At 38.9% G+C, this 21,373-nt stretch overlaps 1 protein-coding gene and 1 long non-coding RNA gene across 2 annotated transcripts; one reads left to right on the forward strand and one right to left on the reverse strand.

Moving 5' to 3' along the window:
• Positions 1-6,182: 6,182 nt before the first annotated feature.
• On the reverse strand, positions 6,183-11,392 carry LOC119471952. Its single transcript, XR_005201054.1, has 3 exons — positions 11,353-11,392; positions 6,808-6,879; positions 6,183-6,376 (listed from the first exon to the last, which is right to left on the reverse strand). It is a non-coding gene; the product is annotated as an uncharacterized LOC119471952 (long non-coding RNA).
• A 2,115-nt stretch (positions 11,393-13,507) lies between these two features.
• Positions 13,508-14,470, forward strand: LOC108307464 (olfactory receptor 51I2-like). The gene has a single exon (XM_017532828.2). It carries the CDS (start codon positions 13,508-13,510, stop codon positions 14,468-14,470), a length of 963 nt encoding a protein of 320 aa, XP_017388317.1.
• The last annotated feature ends 6,903 nt before the right edge of the window (positions 14,471-21,373 follow it).

The following is a 21,373-nucleotide window of genomic DNA, read 5'->3' on the forward strand; positions in this document are numbered from 1 at the left end:
AGAAATGAAAGTGTACCCATGCTCTGTAAAAGTGGAGATTCAGGTGTTGGGCCCCACTCTCAAATAATGAGGTCAGGTGCCTCATTTTACAACGTTAGACTCTGTTATGTCTCTCCACACAATCTGTCCTCTCCTACCTTCCTGTCCATTCCTTTACCTCAATTTATATCCTCCAGCCTACTTCCATATGCCTAAGAACATAGCCATGTTGACAATTAAATGAATAGTGGATTTCTTTCTCTCTCTTCTGTGAACAGCTAATCCCATACTGTCTCCCAGCATGATCCACTTTGTTTATGTACTCTTACCATCTCCCCTCCCCTTCCCTCTGTCCTAAGATTTTTAACTTTTAAAAGTAGCCGAGCATGGTGGCTCATGCCTGTAATTCCAGCACTTTGGGAGGCTGAGGTAGGCACATCACCTGAGGTCAGTAGTTGGAGACCAGACTGGCCAATATGGGTGAAACTCCATCTCCACCAAAAATACAAAAATTAGCCAGGTGTGATCATGGGTGCATGTAATCCCAGCTACTATGGAGGCTGAGGCAGGAGAATCACTTGAACCTGGGAGGTGGAGGTTGCAGTGAGCCAAGATCACTGCCACTGCACTCCAGCCTGGGTGGCAGAGTGAGACTCTTTCTCAAAAAAAAAAAAAAAAAAAAAAAAAAAAAAAAGTAGGCCAAAGACTTCTGTGCCAATGTTCATAACAGCATTATCCACAATAACAAAAAGGTAGAAACAACCCAAATCAAATGTCCATCAACCAATAAATGGATAAACAGAATGTGGTTTGTACACACGGTGGAATATTATTCATCCTTAAAAATCTGGTACCTGCTACAACATGGATGAAACTTGAAAACATTATGTGAAAATAAAATAAGCCAGATGACAAAACGACAAATGCTATATGATTCCACTTATATAAGGTATCTAGAATAGGCAAATTCATAAAGAAAGAGAGTAGAATGCAGCTTACCAGGGGCTGGGGAAGGGCAGGATGGAGAGTTATTTTTTATGGGCACAGAGTTTCCGTTTGGGATGATAAAAAAGTTCTGGAAATTGTGGTTATGGTTGTACAACAATATGAATTTACTTAATGCCCTGAATTGTACACATAATGTTTAAAATGTTAAATTTTATGTTATGTATGTTTTCCACAATAAAAATTGCCAAAATAATGTAAAACTCTCATTATCAATTTTACCTTAAGAACGTGTTGAAATGATTATATTTTAGAAATGTTGGATTTAAAATATTAAGGTTTTTTAAAGAGTAGCTTGAAGAGGATGATATTTAGTTCAAAGTAATAAAACTTTAATAGTAGGACTACCAAGGTTGTAACAGGGCCATTATTTATAGTGGCGACTTTTATAGCCTTCAAATACCATCCTGAAGGATACCAGCTGTATGTACATCTGGTCACCTAGCCTAAGGCTGAGCAAACAGAAGGCGGGAGACCAGGCTTCCTGGCACTGTGCATACTTGGGTAAGTCACACATTCTCTTCTTCATTTTTCTACCTATAACCTTATTGTAGGTTTCATTTATCGGGCAGCAATAGAGAAATAGAAAAAAACCTTCCATTATACTTTGTGTAATTTAATTATACAATTCAATTATAATTATATAATTATACATTCAATTATCCTTCTATGACTTTCAAGTAATAACTTAGGAATACCTTACTGATTGGAATAATAAAGTTGTGATAACGTGGCTAAGAAAAAATTATATGACCTTGTGATGGGTAATATTATGTGTCCACTGGCTGGACCACAGTGCCCAGATACTTAGTCAGACATGCTTCCTGGATTTTTCCATAAGGGTGATCTTTTCAGATGAGATTAATGTTTCAATCAGAGAGCTCTGAGTAAAGGAGATTGCCCTCCATAATGTGGGTGGGCCTCATCCAATTAGTTGAAGGCCTTAATAGACCAGATTGACCTTCCCTGGGCAACAAGAATTCCCCCAACAGACGTGGCCTGAGGACTTAACTGCCTGCCAAGTTGGCTCCACTTTGACTCTCCAGTCTACTGACACACCCTGCGGACTTCGGATTTACTGGTCTCTACTGCGTGAGCTGATTCCTCAACACAAATGTCTCTATTTCTCTATCTATCTATTTTCTATCTATGTATGTGTCTATCTATCTATATATCTCCTTTTGATTCTGCTTCTCTGGAGAACCCTGAGAAATATAAACCTAAAAGTTGTAAAAGGGGGGAAAGTTGTCCCTGTGAGCAGCTGACCTGTAAAGAGAGAACTGAAAATTGAAAGAAAACCCATAAAAACCACAACATACAAAACACAAATCAAATTAACTGGGCCAACACAATCTAAGGTCAGCATCACAAACTATCCAAGCCCAAATTCTTTTATTTCCTTTTTTTTTTTTTTTTTTGTTTACCTTTTAACATCTTGAGGCACATATTCAATGAAGGGGAGTCATCCTTTATTTCCTTTTTAAAATTAAGAAATAATATACAGAGCTTCACTCTTGTTGCGTAGGCTAGAGTGCAACGGTGTGATCTCAGCTCACTGCAACCTCTGCCTCCCGGGTTCAAGCGATTCTCCTGCCTCAGCCTTCTGAGTAACTGGGATTACAGGCACCTACCACCATGCCCTGCTAATTTTTTGTATTTTTAGTAGAGACAGGGTTTCACCATGTTGGCTAGGCTGGTCTCAAACTGCTGACCTCAGGTGATCCACCCACTTCAGCTTCCCAAAGTGCTGGGATTACAGGCGTGAGCCATAGCACCTGCCCCCAAACTCAAATTCTTCTGTAACAGTTTTTTCAGGCCATGTGAATAAAGATGAAAGATAAACTGATCTAACCATAACTCTACATGAATTCACATATTCCAAAGATAAAATCCCTGTGAAAACCATCCTGTGAATAACCCCAGATCCCCCACACTCCATAAATATGCTTCCCTAACTCTCTCCTTTTGAAATACTTTGTTCCATTGATTTGTTCTTCTTAACTGTAGCAAGTTAATAATCTAACTTTGTTTGGCTACAACTATGGCCCTAGTGGTCTTTAGCTACTGGATTTTAGCAAAATTTATAAACATGAAAATTCTTAAGCATGAGACAGAGGATTATATAAAAAATTTCTGGAATCTTTATTTGGGGGTCCCAAAAGCAGTGCCTGAGACAGGGCCTTGGGTGAAGGTAGTATAATTAAGACATGTTTCTATAAAATAGGAGTGAGGGAGCAGAAACAGTGAGACAAGGTGGAAGAAAATTCAATACAGAGTTATTACCAAGATTGCTACTGTGGACAATGAGCACTCAACTCTGCCAGGACTCTGTTCAGAATACCTTAGGGAATTGTCTATCCAAAGGCTGGACCAGGGCATTTGCCGTCAACTGTCATCCTTGTTTGATTCAAGGTTGCCCCTGGGCTTTGTGTACTCCCACGGCTTTGAAGAAAGCACAAAAGCAGAAAAGTATGGAGGAAAGGGCACCAATTTAAAGTGGAAGAAATACTCAGAATGAATTAAAATGTCTGTGACAGCCACCAGTAAAGTCAGAAGTGGGCCAAGGAGGTGTGACACTGGACACAGAACATCTGTTCCACCCAGTTTTGGGGAGTGGAGGGTGGTAAAGGTTTGAAAAATCTTGGATTCATATGTCTCTGTTGCATTTAATATTACCATATACTGAAGGCTTACTGTTCATCCTCTAATATAATAATACATTACTTACATAATCCTTAAAACAAGCATCTGGGTTGATGGCCACTGTTCAGACTAGGAAACTGAGGCGCAACTAGGAGTTACATAATTTGCTGATCACTCAATAGTAAATGACAGAGTTCAGACTTGAACCCAGGTCTCTCTGACTTCTCAGTCTACTCTTTCACTCCTGTTAATGAAGACTGTAACCCAACCAGGCAGGCATGAACGGGTCCAGGCAAGTAATAACTGATACTGGGAAAAGGAGGTAATTTTGCACAAATCAAGTTCTCCTGTGTACTTCTGTTTTTTCCAGATGAAACAGGCAACAGTATAACACTTGCCCTTCAGAAATCAAGGGCTTTCAGTTAAGGCACAGGATCATTTGCTTTCAATGTTTCTGCATCTCTTCTGCAAGGAAAAAGAACATTAGAAATGTAAGCCAATCTGTCCCAGTTCCCACAAGTTCTACCCGTGGGAGTGATGTGAGATTGTCTTTTTCTTTTTTAAGCCACTTTATCAAAATCAGATTGACATACCAAAAGTTATAGATATTTAATGTATACAACTTGATATATTTGAACATAAGTGATACACTCTTAAAACAATCACCATAACTAATGCATTAAACTTTTCCATCACCTCCAGAAGTTTCCTCTCACCTCCTTTATTGTTGTTGTTGTTGTTGCTATCGTTTTTCCTTTTGAGGTAAGAGCACTTAAGGTAAAATCTAACCTCTTAACACATTTTTAAGTGTACAATACAGCAGTGCTAATCACAGGCCCTATGTTGAGTTGCTTTTAAAGAGACGCCTTCCCTCCTACTCCATACTATGTTGCCAAGGAGCAGGCCCAGAGAGAAGCTGGGGGCAGGAGCAAAACACAAGCTTAAGCTTCCCTGGGTCCTATATTGAGGGAAGGCTAGAGCCCTGGAATGGAATTTGGAGCTCTGAGCTACATTTCATGTTCTGCCACCAGGAGGGTGACCTTACTTAATTCATATAATCTCTTGAGATTAACTATGGAACATGGTGATTGAATTAGAAAATCTCTAAGTCCTACCCACATTCTAAATATTATGTTTCCTGAACACCATTAAGAAGTCACAGGCAATTCCAAAGGGCCTGCAAAGGCTGACACTCTCTGCACATCCTTGGGAACTACCCTCTCACCCAAAGGAGAAAGCCAGCCCCCTTCCCTGTGGTCACCTCTTTGCCCAAACATGGCACTTCTCCACTTGATCTCCTACCTCGTTCCTGCCAATTATGACTCTCCTCAAAAATCAAGCCTGTTCCCAAAGATTGTGGATTTTCCACCCCAAGAGATATTCACAGCCTTCCTGTAAGGAAACACAGTCCAATAGAAAGAACGGATAGTTATCTTACTCATCAAGTCAATTTACTCTTTGTGAGGCTGGCTTATCTCATCTGTTTACTAGGGATAATAATGCTGTCTACGCTCAGTGCTTTTGTGAAAATGACGTGCAATGATCCACAGACAATGCTTAGCATAGTGTTAATACCTAGTATAAACTCAACGAATACTCATCATTATTACCATGGAAAGGGGACAGCTAATAATATCTGCCTCACAGGAAAATGGAGGGGATAAGAATTGGTATGTGTGACAAGCAAGTCACAGATTTTCTTAAAGCACTCACTTGGTCACATCTGCCTAGAAGCTTGGAGTTTAAGAACCGGGTGCGCTCGCTCGCTCTCTCTCTCTCTCTCTCACATACACACACACACACACACACACACACACACACACACACACACACACACACACACACACACCAGTACCAAGACTAAGATTGGAGGACAGAAAAAAGAAAGACAGAATGATGGGTGGAAGACATGGAATTCAAACAGGATTGAAATGAACTTGAAATGACTGATCTATGCACTGAAGAAGGAATGCCAACAGAAAGGCCGGTTTCCAAAGTTGTCCCAGGAAAATATGTTTGAAGTTTAAAAGGTGGTGAATTAAAAGGGAAGGCTTATGACCACTGCTTATTTCTTCTTCACAAAGATCAGCATGCTGGGAGTATGTCTGCCTTCCTGTTTGCAATAATCTGGAAGGGCTTCCTGGAGGAGGCCCCTGGGTGTTTGGGGAACTGAATCAACTCATAGAGGTGGTACCAGACAGCTCCTTCCATGAGAGGCTTCCAGAACTGGGAGTCTCAGGCAAGTGGTCACTGTAGTGAGAATATCTTTCCCAGTGAAACAGGGTCTCCAGGGACTGAGGCCCATAAAAATATTGCTCTTTTCCCAACCATGTTTATGTTGGCCAGGTCAGTGAAGGGTACCAGTTTAGGTAGCCAGTTTCCCCAGAGAGCCACAGTCTGAGGTTGCCCAATAAATAGGGCAGCTCCCATCCCCCAGTAATTTCATCTAGCTCCCATCGCTCAGCAGCACATCATCTATTCCAGACTAGATTGATAAGAAATAAGAGAAGAACATAAATGTGTTTGTTTCTGGGAATAGATATTTCCTTAGGCATTTTATTATTTTAAGAAAAGAGTTACACTCAATATATATTTATGACCAGACATTACCAGCATCACATATTTGGGATTCTTTCCGACTACAATCATCACCAATTCTCCCAACTGGTGCTGAAGCTCTTGCCCAGTGTCCATTTCTTAATATCATTTAATGTTAAACATTCAAGAATCATTTACAATGTTCCAGGCCCTAAAATATAAAAGGTACAAAAATAAATAAATAATAGTGGTTACTACAGTGAGCATCAGGTATAAAACCAAATTTATTGAGAGCCCTCAGTACCCCCATGGAGGAATGAACAGGATACAGCAGCCACAGAGGAGGGAGAAAGCAGCTTTGTTGTGGGGATGAGGGAAAGCGCCATGCACAGGTGACATTTAAACTGGGGCCAGATTGAGGTTTGGGAGAAGTAAGTGGGATTAAAGCAGAGGGCGTATATGGAGGCATTAAAGAGCAAGGTGACTTCTGACACTGCAAGAAGCATTTATTGCCAGAACATAGGCCATGTGTTCCCCTGAGTTCTCCTGAGACAAAGCCTAAGAGCAGCTACTCTACTGGGGGCTGGAGCAACAGTCAGGGACAGGAGTTTGGAGCAGGGAAAACAGAGAGCCCAAACAAACATGCATTGTAGAATTGTCCACATAATAGGTGACTGTTGCTAGTTCTTGCGGGACTTATCCATAATCTTCTTCCTGGGAGAAGTAAATTAAAAATAATTATTCTTCCTGTATTCAATTAGTTAAGAATTGCTCCACGGAGCATTAACTCCCAATACTGGCAGACTTCCTATGCTTGAGTATTCAGTGGGTTCCCATGGTCCCCCAGGAAAGAGCATAAAAGGAGAAACCGCAGGTGAGAAGGAAGTGGCGCATGGCACAGGGCCCAGATGAGCCTCTGACAGGTTGCGCCTGCACAGAGCTGTAGCTATAGCAGTGGCTGAAATAGGAAATGAAGTTGCACGGATTTTAAATGATTTGCAATTGTCTCAGGAGCCAAGGCTGAATAGGTAAGTTAAAAATCTTAAAGGAGACTCCTCCCACTTTGGGGAAGACAGAATAGACATATTTTCCTATTTATTTACTAAGAACATGTTTCTATTTATTTGCGAAGAACAACTAAAAACCTGGGACATTGTGTATAAAGCAAAATTTCAAGGGTAGACAAGAGGCAGACCATCTAAGGAGCTTGGAATATGAGGAATGACATCATGAAACAGAGGAATGGCATAGTGGTCATTCTTAATGATTTGATTTTCTTCTTACCTTATATATCTGACTTGGAGCTGAAGAAACTGACAACACAGCAATGCTAATGTGCACAGACAGTAAAAGCCTCATCAAATGCCTGCTCTCTCTAGCCAAAGAAAGGGAATCCCAGCAAGGTAGAAGACCTCAAAATACCACTTTACTCCAGACAAACCCTTCAGAAAAAAACAAAAAAACTTTGACCTCACCACCCCCTAACTCATGTCAGCAAAGGCCAAATGGAACCCAGACTTCCAACATTATGAGGCTGTAATGAGGCACCCAACACCCTCTTCAGGGTGGTGGTATCAGAGAATGTTGAATAGGCAGTTGAGACTGTCATTCCTGCCAGTCAGTAATGAGCGGCCCCTTTCTCCATAGTGTCAGTGGAAAGCATGTGGGTGCCTGGATTTCAACCATCACTGGGCAGTAATGAGATGTCCATCCCACCCTCAATGGGATGATGGCAGAGGAGGCCTAGTAGAGAATCAAGAAGTTCACCATCACTTAAGAGTAATGAGGGCCCTCACACCAAATTGTCATAAAAATAAGGTGGAGAAAATTTCCAGCTTCACTCAACAGTAATAAATACCCCCACCACCAGTATCAATGGAGACCAAATTTAAAAGAATAAAAATTAAATGCAATATGTTCTCCAAATACAGTGTGATCACAGAGAGATAACTTGGAAATTCCTCAATAATTAATAGATAACAAAAGAAGTTTCAATGGAAATCAGAAATAACTTGAAGTGAATAAAAAATGAAAATAAAACATATCAAAATTTGTGTTACACAGATAAAACAGGGCTGAGAAGAACATTTGTAGCTTAAATGAATATATTATAAATGAAAAAAAATTCTTGTATCAATCATCTAGGCTATTTTAAACCTTTCTACATATGCTTGAGATATACTGAGATAGTTAGAAGAATCCACTGGTAGATAACATATGTAATGTTAAAATTTTTAAAATGTGTATTCATTACATGCTGTATGACATTACAGGCACTAATGCCAAGCATTCTGTAAATACAATAATAGTAAGATCCTAACCTAATAAAGAATTTCAAAGACCATCCATTTTATTCTTACTCTTTATCCTTTAAAAAAAAAAAAAAAAAAAAAAAAAAAAAAAAAAGGAACCTAGAAATGCAATAAAGCAGGAAAAAAAGTAAAAGACATACAAAGGTATAAAATATCCCTATTTGTACATGATATTATTACATACATATTATTACTTACATAGAAAAATATTCAAATAATCTATTTTTAAAAAACTTCCTAAAGCTAAGTGAGCTCAGCAAAGTTATCACATTATACATTTATCAAGACTGAGTGGTGTGTGTGTATGTGTGTGTGTGTGTGTCTGTGTGTGTGTGTGTGTACATGTGTCTGTGTGTCATCTTTTCATTATCCATTTATCTGTTGATGGGGATTTAGATTAATTCTATATCTTGGGTTTTATGAATAATATTGCAAAGAGCATGGGCATACAAATATCTCTTTGAGGTACTAATTTGAGATATATATATATCCAGAAAAGGGATTGCTAGATCGTATGGTAGTCCCAACTTTATTTTTTTGTGGAACCTCCATTATTATTTTCCACAATGACTGTATTGATTTATATTTCTACCAATATTATACAAGGGTCCCCCTTTCCTCACCAAAACTTATCATTTTTTCTTTGTTTTTGATAATAATCATTCTAACAAGTGCAAGCTGATAATTTTGATTTGCATTTCACTGTTTATTGATGATAAGCATCTATTCAAATACCTTTTAGCCATTTGTGTCTCTTCTCTTGAGAAGAAACTATTCAGATTCTTTGCCTACTTTTTAATTGGCTTATTTGGTTTTTGTTATTGAATTGTGTTTTCTATCTATTTTGGATAGTAGCCCCTCACCAGATGTATCGTTTGCATTTTCTATCACATGGGTTGTCTCTTCACTCAATTGTTTCTGAACATAAGATTTAAAATTTTATGCCATCTCATTTGTCTATTTTTACTTTTGTTGTCTATGTTCTGGGTTCATATCCAAGAAATGTTTATGCAGATCAATCTCTAGAAACTTTTTCGTTATGTTTTCTTCCTGTAGTTTACAGTTTCAGATCTTAAATTTAAGTATTTAATCTACATTTGATTTTATTTCTGTATATGGAGTAAGATAAGGGTCCAATTTTGTCTTTTGCATATGGATATCCAGTTTTCCCAACATCATTTGTTGAAGAGACTCTCTCCATCGTGTGTTCTTGTCCCTTCATTGAGTGTCAATTGGCCATAAACATGTAGATTTATTTCTGGGCTTTCTACTTTATTACATTGGTTTATATATCAGTTTATATACTAGTTTTTATGCAAGTACTATCCTGTTTTTATTACCATAGCTTTGTGTCACGCCTCCCACTTTGTTCTTTTTGCTTAAGATTACTTTCACTAGTAGGGTTTTTGTTTATGTGTTTGTTTGTTTGATATTTGTTTGTTTTTAATGCCATAGGAATTTCAGGATTGTTCTATTTCTGTGAAGAATGTCGTTGAAATTTTGATAGGAATTTCATTGAGTCTATAGATCACTTTACATAGTATGGAAACTAGTAGTTTCATAGTTTCAAGTCTTAAGCTTATGTTTTTAATCCATCTTGAATTGATTTTTGTATATGGTAAAAGATAGGGATCTAGTTCCATTTTTCTGCATATGGATGTCTAGTTTTTTTCAGCACCACTTATTAAAGAGATTGTCCTTTTCACATTGTATGTTCTTGGTATCTTTGCCAAAAATGAGTTGGTTGTAAATGTGTGGATTTATTTCTGAGTTCTCTATTCTGTTCCATTGGTCTATGTGTCTGTTTTTATGATAGCATTATGTTGTTTTAGCTACTGTAGCTTTGAGATATAATTTGAAGTTAGGTGGTGTCATGCACCTAGTTTTGTTTTTTGTTTTGCTCAGGATTGCTTTAGCTATTCAGGGTTTATTGTGGGTCCATACAAATTTTAGAATTGTATTTTACTACTTTTGTGAAGAATGTCATTGGTATTTTGATAAGGGTTGCATTACCTGTAGATTGCTTTAGGTAGTAAGACATTTTAACAATATTAATTATTCCAATACACAAGCATACGATACATTTCCATTTGCGTGTGTGTCTGCTTTGATTTTGTTCATGGATGTGTTATGGTTTTTCTTGTAGAGATCTTTCACTTGATAAATTTATCCTAAGCTATTTTGTTTTTTGTAGCTATTATAAATTGAATTGCTTCCTTATTTTATTTTTCAGATTAATTGCTGATAGCATATAGACATGCTACTGATATTTGTATGTTGATTCTGTGTCCTGCAACTTTATTGAATTCATTTATCAGTTTTTACATTTTTCCTCCTCCTTTTTGTTTTCTTGGAATTAATTTATGGAATAAACTGGAATGTTTTGTAAGTTTGTTTGTTTTAATATGAATATTTCTGACTTCCTTTCTTGGTATTTTAACTTGCCTGTTTGACTGCTGCCTTGACTATTTTCAGTAAACTCGTGGTGGGATATGACCCAAATTTGTTATTTTGGTAAAATACCCAGTGTTCTCTAATTTTGTTTTGTTATTATTTTTCTTCAATTTATAATTTCTATAGGTACATTATAGGTGATATATTTATGGGGTCCATGGGATTTTTAAAATATTTTAACACTTTAGGCTCAGGGGTACAAGTTTTTTATATAGGTAATGTTTGTTATATAGATAAACTCATGACTTGGGAGGTTTGGATTACAGATTATTTCCTCATCCAGGTACTAAACATAGTACCCAATAATTTTTTTAAAAATTTTTCTGAACCTCTCTCTCCCCTCATCCTCTACTCTCAAATAGGGCCCAGTGTCTATATTTTTCCTCTCTCTGTCCATGTGCCCTCACTATTTAGCTCCCACCTATAAATGAGAAAATGAGGTGTCTGGTTTACTGTTCTTGCAATGGTTTTCTAAGAATAATGGCCTCAGGTCCATCTGTGTTCCCACAAAGTATATTATTTCATTCATTTTTATGGCTGCACAATATTCCATGCTATATTTGTACCACATTTTCTTTAACCACCCTACTGTTGATGGACATTTAGGATGATTAAATGTCTTTGCTTTTGCGATTAGCGCTGCAATTAACATATCCATCCATGTGTGTTTATGGCAGAATGATTTATATTCTTTTGGTCATATACCCAGTAGTGAGATTGCTGGGTCAAATGGTAGTTCTGTCTTGTTCTTTTGAGGATTTGCCACACTGCTTTCCACAATGGTTTAACTAGTTTACACTTTCACCAACAGTATATAAGTGTTCCCTTTTCTCTGCAACCTCATCAGCATCTTTTACGTTTGAATTTCTAATAATAGTCATTTTGACTGGTGTGAAATGGTATCTTATCATGGTTTTCATTTGCATTCCTCTAATTATTAGTGACATTGCACTTTTATTCATATGCTTGTTGGTCACATGTATGTATTCTTTTGAAAAGTGTCTGTTTATGTCCTTTGTCCACTTTTTAATGGGGTTGAGCTTGGAATTTTCTGGGTCTCACCTGAATCCAGAATGTCTCAGATTCTCACCCAAGGCCCATGACATACTTACTACCTGGGTATTGCTGCTGGTTATTCAGGCCCCAAGGTCGCTTTAGTCATCAGGTGATCAATCCTGCCAGGACTGGGCCCTTACCTGTAGGGCAGTAGGTTTCCTTCTGGCCCAGAGTGTGCCTAGAAATGTTGTCCAGGAACTCAGGCCTGGATTGGGGGCCTCACAACTCTATCTGGTGCTCTGCCTACTGTGACTGAGCTGGTATCCAAGATGAAAGACAAAATCCTCTTGCTCTCGCTTATATTTTTCTCAAGCAGAAGGAAGAAGTCACTTTTGTTGCTATGAGCTGCACTGCCTGGGACTGGGGGAAGGGCAGCACAAGCACTCCTTTAGCTGCCCCAGCTGGTATCTCACTAGGTCAAGTTCCCACCCACTTCCACTGGCTCTGAGCCCAGCACAACTAGAACTGGCCTAGGAGTTACCATCCTTTCTGTGTCCCAGACTTTCTTTCAAGTTTACTGAGGACCCAAGAGCACTTTAGCTCAGGGTGGTGAGGCTTGCTGAAACTCAAGTGCTGACTGCTGGCATGTGTGATTCCTCTCTGGCCAGGGCTGATCTAAATCTTCCGTCTATGGGTGTACATTGGCTGAGTTCTGCCTGGTGTTGCCTTCCACTGCCAGGGCAGCACTGAGTTCAAAGCACAGTCTCACAGCCACTGTGTTCTCCCTCCCCCAAGTGCTCGGATTCTCTCTCCACACCATGTGTTCACTGCCAAGGGATGGGGTATGGGTGGCGACAGCAATTCAAGACTATCTTTCTACCCTCATCAATGCCCCTTTCAGCAATATGATGTTAAAACCAGGTACCGTGATTGCTCACCTGATTTTTGGTTCATATGAAGGTGCTTTTTTGTGTAGATAGTTGTCAGATTTGGTGTTCCTGCATGGAGGATGACTGGAGAAGCCTTATATTTGGTCATCTTACTCTACTCCCTCTGGTATTTTGTGATACTTTCAACCCTTGATGATTTTTCCCATTATTTCACTAGGTAAAGAAAAGTTACTCTAATTCTATTATTTCCTATTAGCTATCATACTTTTATAAAGAAGAATAATGCCCATGCCTTCTACCCATCATGTTTCTACAGTAGATCTGCAGTCTATTTCTTTGGGATCACTGTTTCCTGTTTAAAACACAGCATTTTGTACTAAGCTCTTCAGGATCACTTTATGTATTAAAAGAAAGTATTATCTGGTTAAATTTGAAAAAGAAAACAGTGTTGCATGCTATCAAGTGGAACTTTTGTCATCAATAAGCTTAATTTACAGTCATTCCCCCTTTTCATTTAAAAGGAAGTACATTTTAAAATCTGATTCCCATAGTCGTATTTGCTAGTGCGCATGAACCAATGGCAGCTGATACCAGAGGTGGTGTTTTTCCAATAATTTTGTGTTTTCTCCTTGTTTTCTATGCATATTGAAGAGATCACATCTCTCCAGAGCCCTCAGCTGCCTCCCTAGGATGCTCCCTCCACAGTCCTACGTCAACATCTCCTTCTTCCAGCCACCTGCTTTTCTCATGATTGGCATCCCAGGGCTGGAGGCCATTCACGGCTGGCTCGCAATCCCCTTCTCCTCCATGTACACTGTGGCCCTCACTGGAAACTGCCTGATCCTCCTGGCTGTGAAGAGGACCCCCAGCCTACACCAGCCCATGTACTACTTCCTGTCCATGCTGGCACTTACTGATGCGGGCCTCACCTTGTCCACACTGCCCACCACCCTGGCTGTGCTCTGGTTTGACTATCGGCTCATTGGTTTCAATGCCTGCCTGGTCCAGATGTTCTTCCTGCACTCCTTCTCTGTGGCGGAGTCCTCAGTGCTCCTGGCCATGTCCTTTGACCGCTTTGTGGCCATCTCCAACCCCCTGCGCTATGCAGCTGTCCTTACAAATAATGTCATAATCAGGATTGGGCTGGCCATTGTGGCTCGAGCCACTGTGTCCCTCTTCCCTGTGCCCTTCTTGCTGAAGCGACTGAACTACTGCCCTGGAAAGATCCTCTTGTCTCATTCATTCTGTTTCCATGCAGATGTCATGAAACGGGCCTGCGCTGACATCACAGTCAACATCCTTTATGGGCTGTATGTGGTTCTGTCCACAGTGGGTGTCGACTCCTTGCTTATTGTCCTGTCCTATACACTTATTCTTTATACAGTGATGGGGCTGGCCTCTCCCAGGGAGCGTATTCGGGACCTCAACACCTGTGTGTCTCATATCTTAGCTGTCCTGGTTTTCTACATTCCAGTCATAGGTGTGTCTATGATCCACCGTTTTGGGAGGCACCTGCCCCAAGCTGTCCATGCCCTGGTTGCCTATGTGTATCTGGTGGTGCCTCCTGTGCTCAACCCCATCATCTATAGTGTGAAATCGAAGCCCATCAGGGAGGCCATGCTCAAGGTACTGAGAAGGAAGAGGCAAGGCTGATGAAATAAGAAAATAACCTAAGGATCTGGAAGAAAAATATGGCCAAACAGTCATATCTTATGCCCAGAAAGCCCTTACTCAAATATCTTGCCCAGACACATTATAAAGTGTATGACAAGCAATTGCTTGCCTTCAGACGGAGCAGTAAAGAACAGTCTTGATTCCTTTATACACTCACTAACCTCAGATATTTTCTTCAGTTTTATTTGTGCAAGAATCTGTGCCTATCACTAAAAATGTTAAAAAGTGAACCATATGGCCTTTTTCATTCACTGGTGACAGCACAATCATAGTAATGTGTAAAGAGAATGTCATAGGCACACATAAAGTGTTATAGGAACTCAGAAGAGAGTTTACTGGCCCTGCAAGAGGGAATAAGAAATGATTCAGATGAGAAAGAAGCTGAAAGGTAAATAGGGGGTTGCCTAACAGGGAGTGGGGAACCAACTAATAAAGAAAAAAGAATACTTTTAAAATGTTTTAGAATAATTTGCTGTACTTGTAGAAAAGCAAGTAGTCAGATGTGATTCAGCACAATCTATGTGCCTGTGTTGGAAGAACAACAGGAGATGAGCAATAAATGACTGGCAGTGAAGAGACCTCTTGAGACCTTTCAGACGTAATTGAGACATTTAACCTACATTCTCTGACTAAAAGTCTGCCATGGAAGACTACTGCACCACAGAAGACTGCACAGACTTAACTGTATTATGGATTAGGAAGGTGAAAGTAGAATAGAAAAAGGAGGCAAGAAAACTACTTAGGAGATTGTTATTACATTCTAAGACAAAGAGAATGGATGATAAATTTGTCTGTGTCATCCTAATGAAAAAAATATTAATAGATGCATTTTTAATTGTCTGTCTAGATTACCAATCCTGTCCACTGAAAGTGCCCATAGGCAATAACACCGGGAGCAGTGAGCAGATCTAGCACCATTGATTTCTAATTATATTTCCCAGTACAATTAATTTGAAATCCTTGAATAAATGCCTATTTCTAATCATAGAGCAGGGAAGACATTAGATGATACTGGAATAGACTGTGCCTAAAATTAAAGAACACAAGGACAATAAGCCCATGTAACAGAAAAATAAAAAAGAACCAGAAACATATTTGAAAGAGTTACCAGTGACCAACGGTACATTGAATATTGGAATACTACATCACAGCACTATTCACAATACTAAAGACATGGAATCAACCTAAATGCCCAACAAGGGTAGATTGAATAAAAAAAAAAAAATGTAGTACACATACACTAAGGAATACTTCACAGCTATAAAAAAGAAGATCACGCACTTTGTAGCAACATGGATGGAGCTGGAGGACGTTATCCTAAGCAAACTATCCCAAGAACATTAAACCAAATATTGAATGTTCTCACTCATAAGTGGAAGCTAAATATCAAATATATGTGAACGCAAAGAAGAGAACAACAGACACTGGGGTATACGTGAGGACAGAGGGTGGGAGGAGGGTCAGGATTGAAGAACTACCTATCAGTACTGCGCTTATTACCTGGGTAATGAAATAATCTGTACCCCAAACCTTTGTGACACACAATTTATCTATATAACAAACCTGCACATGTAGCCTTAAAACTGAAATAAAAGTTAAATAAAAATTGGTATACTAAAAATCATTAATAATTTTGACAGCAATACAGCAAACAAATTGGTTTATTTAAATGTATGTGTCCATAGTGATACTCAAAACAGAGAGAGAGAAAAGAAAAAGAAAAAAAACTCTTCCCTACAGTGGAATGTCATGTATAAATGCAAAAGTTTATAGATTTTGAAAAATACCTTTTGTAGCTTTTAACATAATTTAAGACAAATCACAAATGTTTAAAAGATGTTGGAAAACAGAATATTCACATAATCTCAATGTATCACTGTACAGGTTACTGACTAAGAAAAATAAATTTACCTTTATAATAAATAAGATTGGCAATCAATACCCTAAGCACATGAGCAAATTTAGTTTAATCGATAACGAAATATTGTGGCATTATGTATCTTCTAATACGAACAATAAGAAAACAACATCACATATATAGAATTCCTACCACAAATATTTTGCCTAAGCCTAGCCGTGAGGAAATCATCAGAAAAATCTAGAATATGGGAACAGTATACACACACAAACACACAAAGTGGCTTAGAATCTTTTAAAAATGCAGCGTTATAATAAATATATCAGGCCTGTAATCCCAGCACTTTGGGAGGCTGAAACAGGCAGATCATGAGGTCAGGAGTTCAAGACTAGCCTGGCCAACATAATGAAACCCCATCTCTACTAAAATTAGAAAAATAAGCCTGGGGTGGTGGCACATGCCTGCCATTCCAGCTACTCAGGAGGCTGAGGCAGGAGAATTGCTTGAACCTGGGAAGTGGAGGCTGCAGTGGGCCGAGATCATGCCACTGCACTCCAACCTGGGCAAGAGAACAAGACTCTCAGGGGGAGCAATATATCTATATACAAAATATATATTTTATATTTTTATATTGTATATATTGTATATATTATATATTATATGTATTATATATGTATTATATATTACATATAAATTATTAATATTAAAATTTAGATATAAATTAAATTATATAATATGATATATGTTATACATTATATACATCAGGGAATCCATATAAATTTTAAAAGATTAAAGGGACACGACAACCAACTACTAGCAGAAACCCATTATTATTAGGACAGTTGTGAAAGCTTGAATATGTATTACATATTGACACATTATTAGCTTCAGTATGAATTACTTAGGTTTGAAATGCTATTGTGGTTATGTAGGAGAATCTGTTTTTAGAAGGTGTTTATTAAATATTGGTTAAGAAAGATTATAATGTCTAAAATTACATTCAAGTGAGATAGTAAAAATAAAAACATGTATGGGTGTGGGCGGGTGTGTTTGTGTCTGCAGAGATGGAGGGAGAAAAACAAAAGGAGAAAACTGTGTGAAAAATATGTTATCAACCTAGGTACTGAAAATACAAGTTTTCAGTATGTTATTCTTTCAGTTTTTTCATAGACTTGAAATTTATAAAGGCAAAAAGTTGTGAGTGGGGAAATACCTATGTGCATGTAGAAATATATGGGTGTGTATGTATATATGTGTTTAATATACATGTATACTATATGTGTATACTTATATAATTATATATCTAGATATGTGTGTGTATATATCCCTCATGCCAGAATCTTCCATCTCCTATATTTCAAGAAAGATAGGACAGTCTCTGATAATTACTAGATAATTACCGAATGCTGGAGGAAGACTCAAGACAAGCAAGATAAGCTGACTGGCTGGTGTTAAGAATGGAAAATTAGAATGCAGATGAAGCAAAATAATTATATTTCTTCCTGACTAGCATGTGATTTCCATTGAGACTGGAACAGGGGCTTTGCCAAGTTAGGGGGGGTTAACTATGACCCCTGAACACCCTGTGCTTCCCTCATGCACTTAACACACTATATTGTAATTATAAATAATTGCACATAAAACTGTGAAATCCTTGAGGCCAGGAACTACATTTTAGTCATACCTGTGTGCCTAATGCTTAACTTGGGCATGGCACATAAAAGCTCACCATAAATAAAGTTTCAACAGATGCATGAATGGTAACAGAGAAAGAATGGAGCATGGGGCCTATGAATCTGGTCCGAAATGAGTCTCTCTCTGTGCAGGGTCTAGCACTCCTCCCCCAATTGCAACCAAATGTAGGCAGCAAAGGCATGGATGCATCAATAACCCTACAGCCCTCAGGAGTGGGTCTGTCAGTTTTTCTTACTGCTTTAGGACTCCACTACTTTCTCCATCTATCTAGAAGATTCTTGTCCTTCCAGGAGAAGATACAAGGCTCTGTCCTCTGTTTCCTGTTCCTTGCTCCTCTCTGCTCTACACCCTTTGCAATTTGTACACACCTCCACTAGAGAGCTTTTCAAATGCTATTCACGTTATACTTTGTTTTGGCCTCATATTCTAATTCCTCAAGGGCAGCACTGAAGCCTGACTCACTCAATAATGAATGCCTTCATTATTGGGCAGAGAGATTGTCAACAAGAGGGCTTCAGGAATGTATTCATTCATTTATTTAACACCTTCTTACTAAGTGCAATTCTCTGCCAGGAGCTATGATCCAAAAGTAGCACTACAGAGGGGGAGAACCAATGGGCAACCCTCGATCCAACAAAGCACTTTCTTGCTCAGGAATGGCCTTCCTCTGGTCTCTCACTACTGCCTGAGTATATAATATTAAGGAATTTATTTTTAACTACGCATCATTCTCCCCTGCCAGGTTCTGTGGGATGGGGACCACTTTATTACACAGTCCTCCCAAGGAGACCACGCAGGCAGACATTTGCCTCACTGGCAGGTGCACTGGCAGGAATCTGGGAAGTGAGAAAGTTGAAACAGGATTCAGAAACCAATGTATGAAAATATAAATGTTCACTTAATTTGTTTCTGCAGTTCAGCCCATAGGACCTCTTCATATTTTCTTTTTTTTTTTTTTTCCGGTTCCATCAAGTCATTTATATTCTTCTCTAAGCTGTTCATGTTTTCAATTTAGTTCACACATAAGAATGAAGGGAGGCCTATGGGGATATGCAAGACAGCACGGAAAAATTCTTAGGTCGAATGACTCTCTGCCTCTCTAAAGACAAAAAACAGAGAGCTGGAGAGCTCCCAATGAACATGCCTGATGGCTACATTCATCTCTCCCTGTTTCAGGGCCCTTTTCTCCCCATCTAGCTCCTCAGGTTGCTTGATTCAGATATGCAGATGAAGAAAACAGAGTTCCCACAGTGTCCATGAGGAGCAGACACAGGAAGTGGGGCTGCTTCACCTGAATCCATCCCTGGGGGCTAAAATGGAGTGGAGGGAAGATACCACTGACCCTGATGGCCTAAAAGGCCCTCACTGAGAGAGGCTACAAAGTGGTCTCTGTGACTCCAAATGGGACAGCTGATGTCACTGCAAAGCACAGTAAAGGAAGTGATTGACGTGCCCAGTGAAGCTTCCTAAAGGTGTGGCAGAGTTGAAACACTATACCTGGAGCACAGAGACTTGATGATTCTAGCTCTCTCCTCTCCTACACAGCTCCATTGCTGAAATGACTCATTTGCTTTGTAACTCTCCTTCCCAATACACACACCCCACTGATTTACTATTGCCCAGGAACAAGTTAGCAGAGAACCTCCAGGTGGCCTGGGCCCCAAGGGATCTCTGGGGAACAGCACCTCACCAAGACATCTAGCCAAGGATATAAAGATGAGATGTTAGCTGCAGAGACTTCCTGGGCTCCTTCAGGACTTGGAGAAGTAAAGAAGGCTTTGACAATAAGCAGAGTGAGTAACACGGGGTCTGGACACAGTCCCTTCTGCACTATTTAGAAGGGAAAGGGCTGCTCAGTGAGTCTGAGTTCCCCTCTCTGTCAGCTACCCCCAAAAGAAGGAACCAGTAGGATGAGAGATGAGCAGGTGTCAAAATCAGGAAAAAAAGTGAGGAGGCCTGGACTTCCATAGATGGTAGGAACACGCCCCTAGATGTGGGAGAGTAAGAAAGGAAGCAACACTCCTGAACACAAAGATTTCTCAATTCAGATCATTATTCAGAAACCTAGACTCCATGACCAAGCTGATTCATGCCATTTGGTTTCTCTAAGTAGGGCAATTCTGTGAGGGTATCTTAAGATCCCATCTCAGGTAGCATCCTGGGGATGATCTGAATGTTTTCTTGAGATCTCAACTTTCGCTATGAGATTGTCCTTCATATTCTCCTACATAACAAGAGCCTTTAAGGAAAGCACTTGACTTTAAGGTAGAGGAGATAAAACATGTTGAGTCACTCCTTCTAACTCCCACAGACACATACAGTCATGGATGATTCCTAGAGTATTAAAAGAAACGTAGGTTAAAAATCATCCACACTTTTCCTCCTTTTTCTGGGAAGAGTTATGATTTTTAAATAAGTTTGCCTCTTTTATGTCCTGGATATAATAGCAGAAAAACGAACCTGGTCTAATTTCCAGAATTGAGAGATTAAATTTTCTGAGTCCATGGGAACTAAGAAACATGGCAATCCCAGCTGGTTACTAGAATGGATATTTACATAAAAGAAAGGCAACAAAAGCAAAAATTTTTATTTTAATACACAGAATTCCTCCCTCAAGTCAGGCCTCTCATATCACTGTAATATTCACAATACATGAAAATGGGTGAAAAGACAATGACCTGGTGAAAAGAGAGAATTTAGTTTGATTGTATAAAGTACAAATTTTTGGCAACTTGTCCTAAGAATTACTGTATAGTTTTATTTTTGAGTGCTCAGCTTCTTGTAATATTGAACCAAACTTAGCATTTTGATCTTTCTATCACATCCGGGAGAAACAGATCAAAAAAATACCCAGAGTTATGTAGGACCTGCATGTCAACTAGGAGACAACAGTGAGTTCTAGGATAATGTATTTGTGAGTCAGTAGAGCAGAGATAAGTCACTGCAGGCTGGAAGAACGGGAAATGTCACATCAACTTGAGGAAAATTTATCCTCGGATTCCTAAAAGGTAAATTGAGAGTCCCGAATTTACGCTGTATTCTGATTTATGTTACCAACGACAAAGAGACTATTTTCTGGATTGACCTTATGTAAATCTAAATAAGTACTGACTAAAAAATCACAATTAATTTAATTAATCTGAAGGAGTCATTGATCTTTTCTGTACACACTATATGGTAAAAGTTGTGAACATGGGCACTAGAAGAGGCTTTATTAAGGCTTGAGGTAAAGAGGAAGTGTATTATATAAATAAAGAAATCATTATTCAATAATGTATTCACTTGCTCATTCATTGATTTCCCTGAAAAAAAAAAAGAACAGAGATTTG

The sequence above is a fragment of the Cebus imitator genome, unplaced genomic scaffold, assembly GCF_001604975.1.
Source record: "Cebus imitator isolate Cc_AM_T3 unplaced genomic scaffold, Cebus_imitator-1.0 Scaffold79, whole genome shotgun sequence".
Lineage (NCBI taxonomy): Eukaryota > Metazoa > Chordata > Mammalia > Primates > Cebidae > Cebus > Cebus imitator.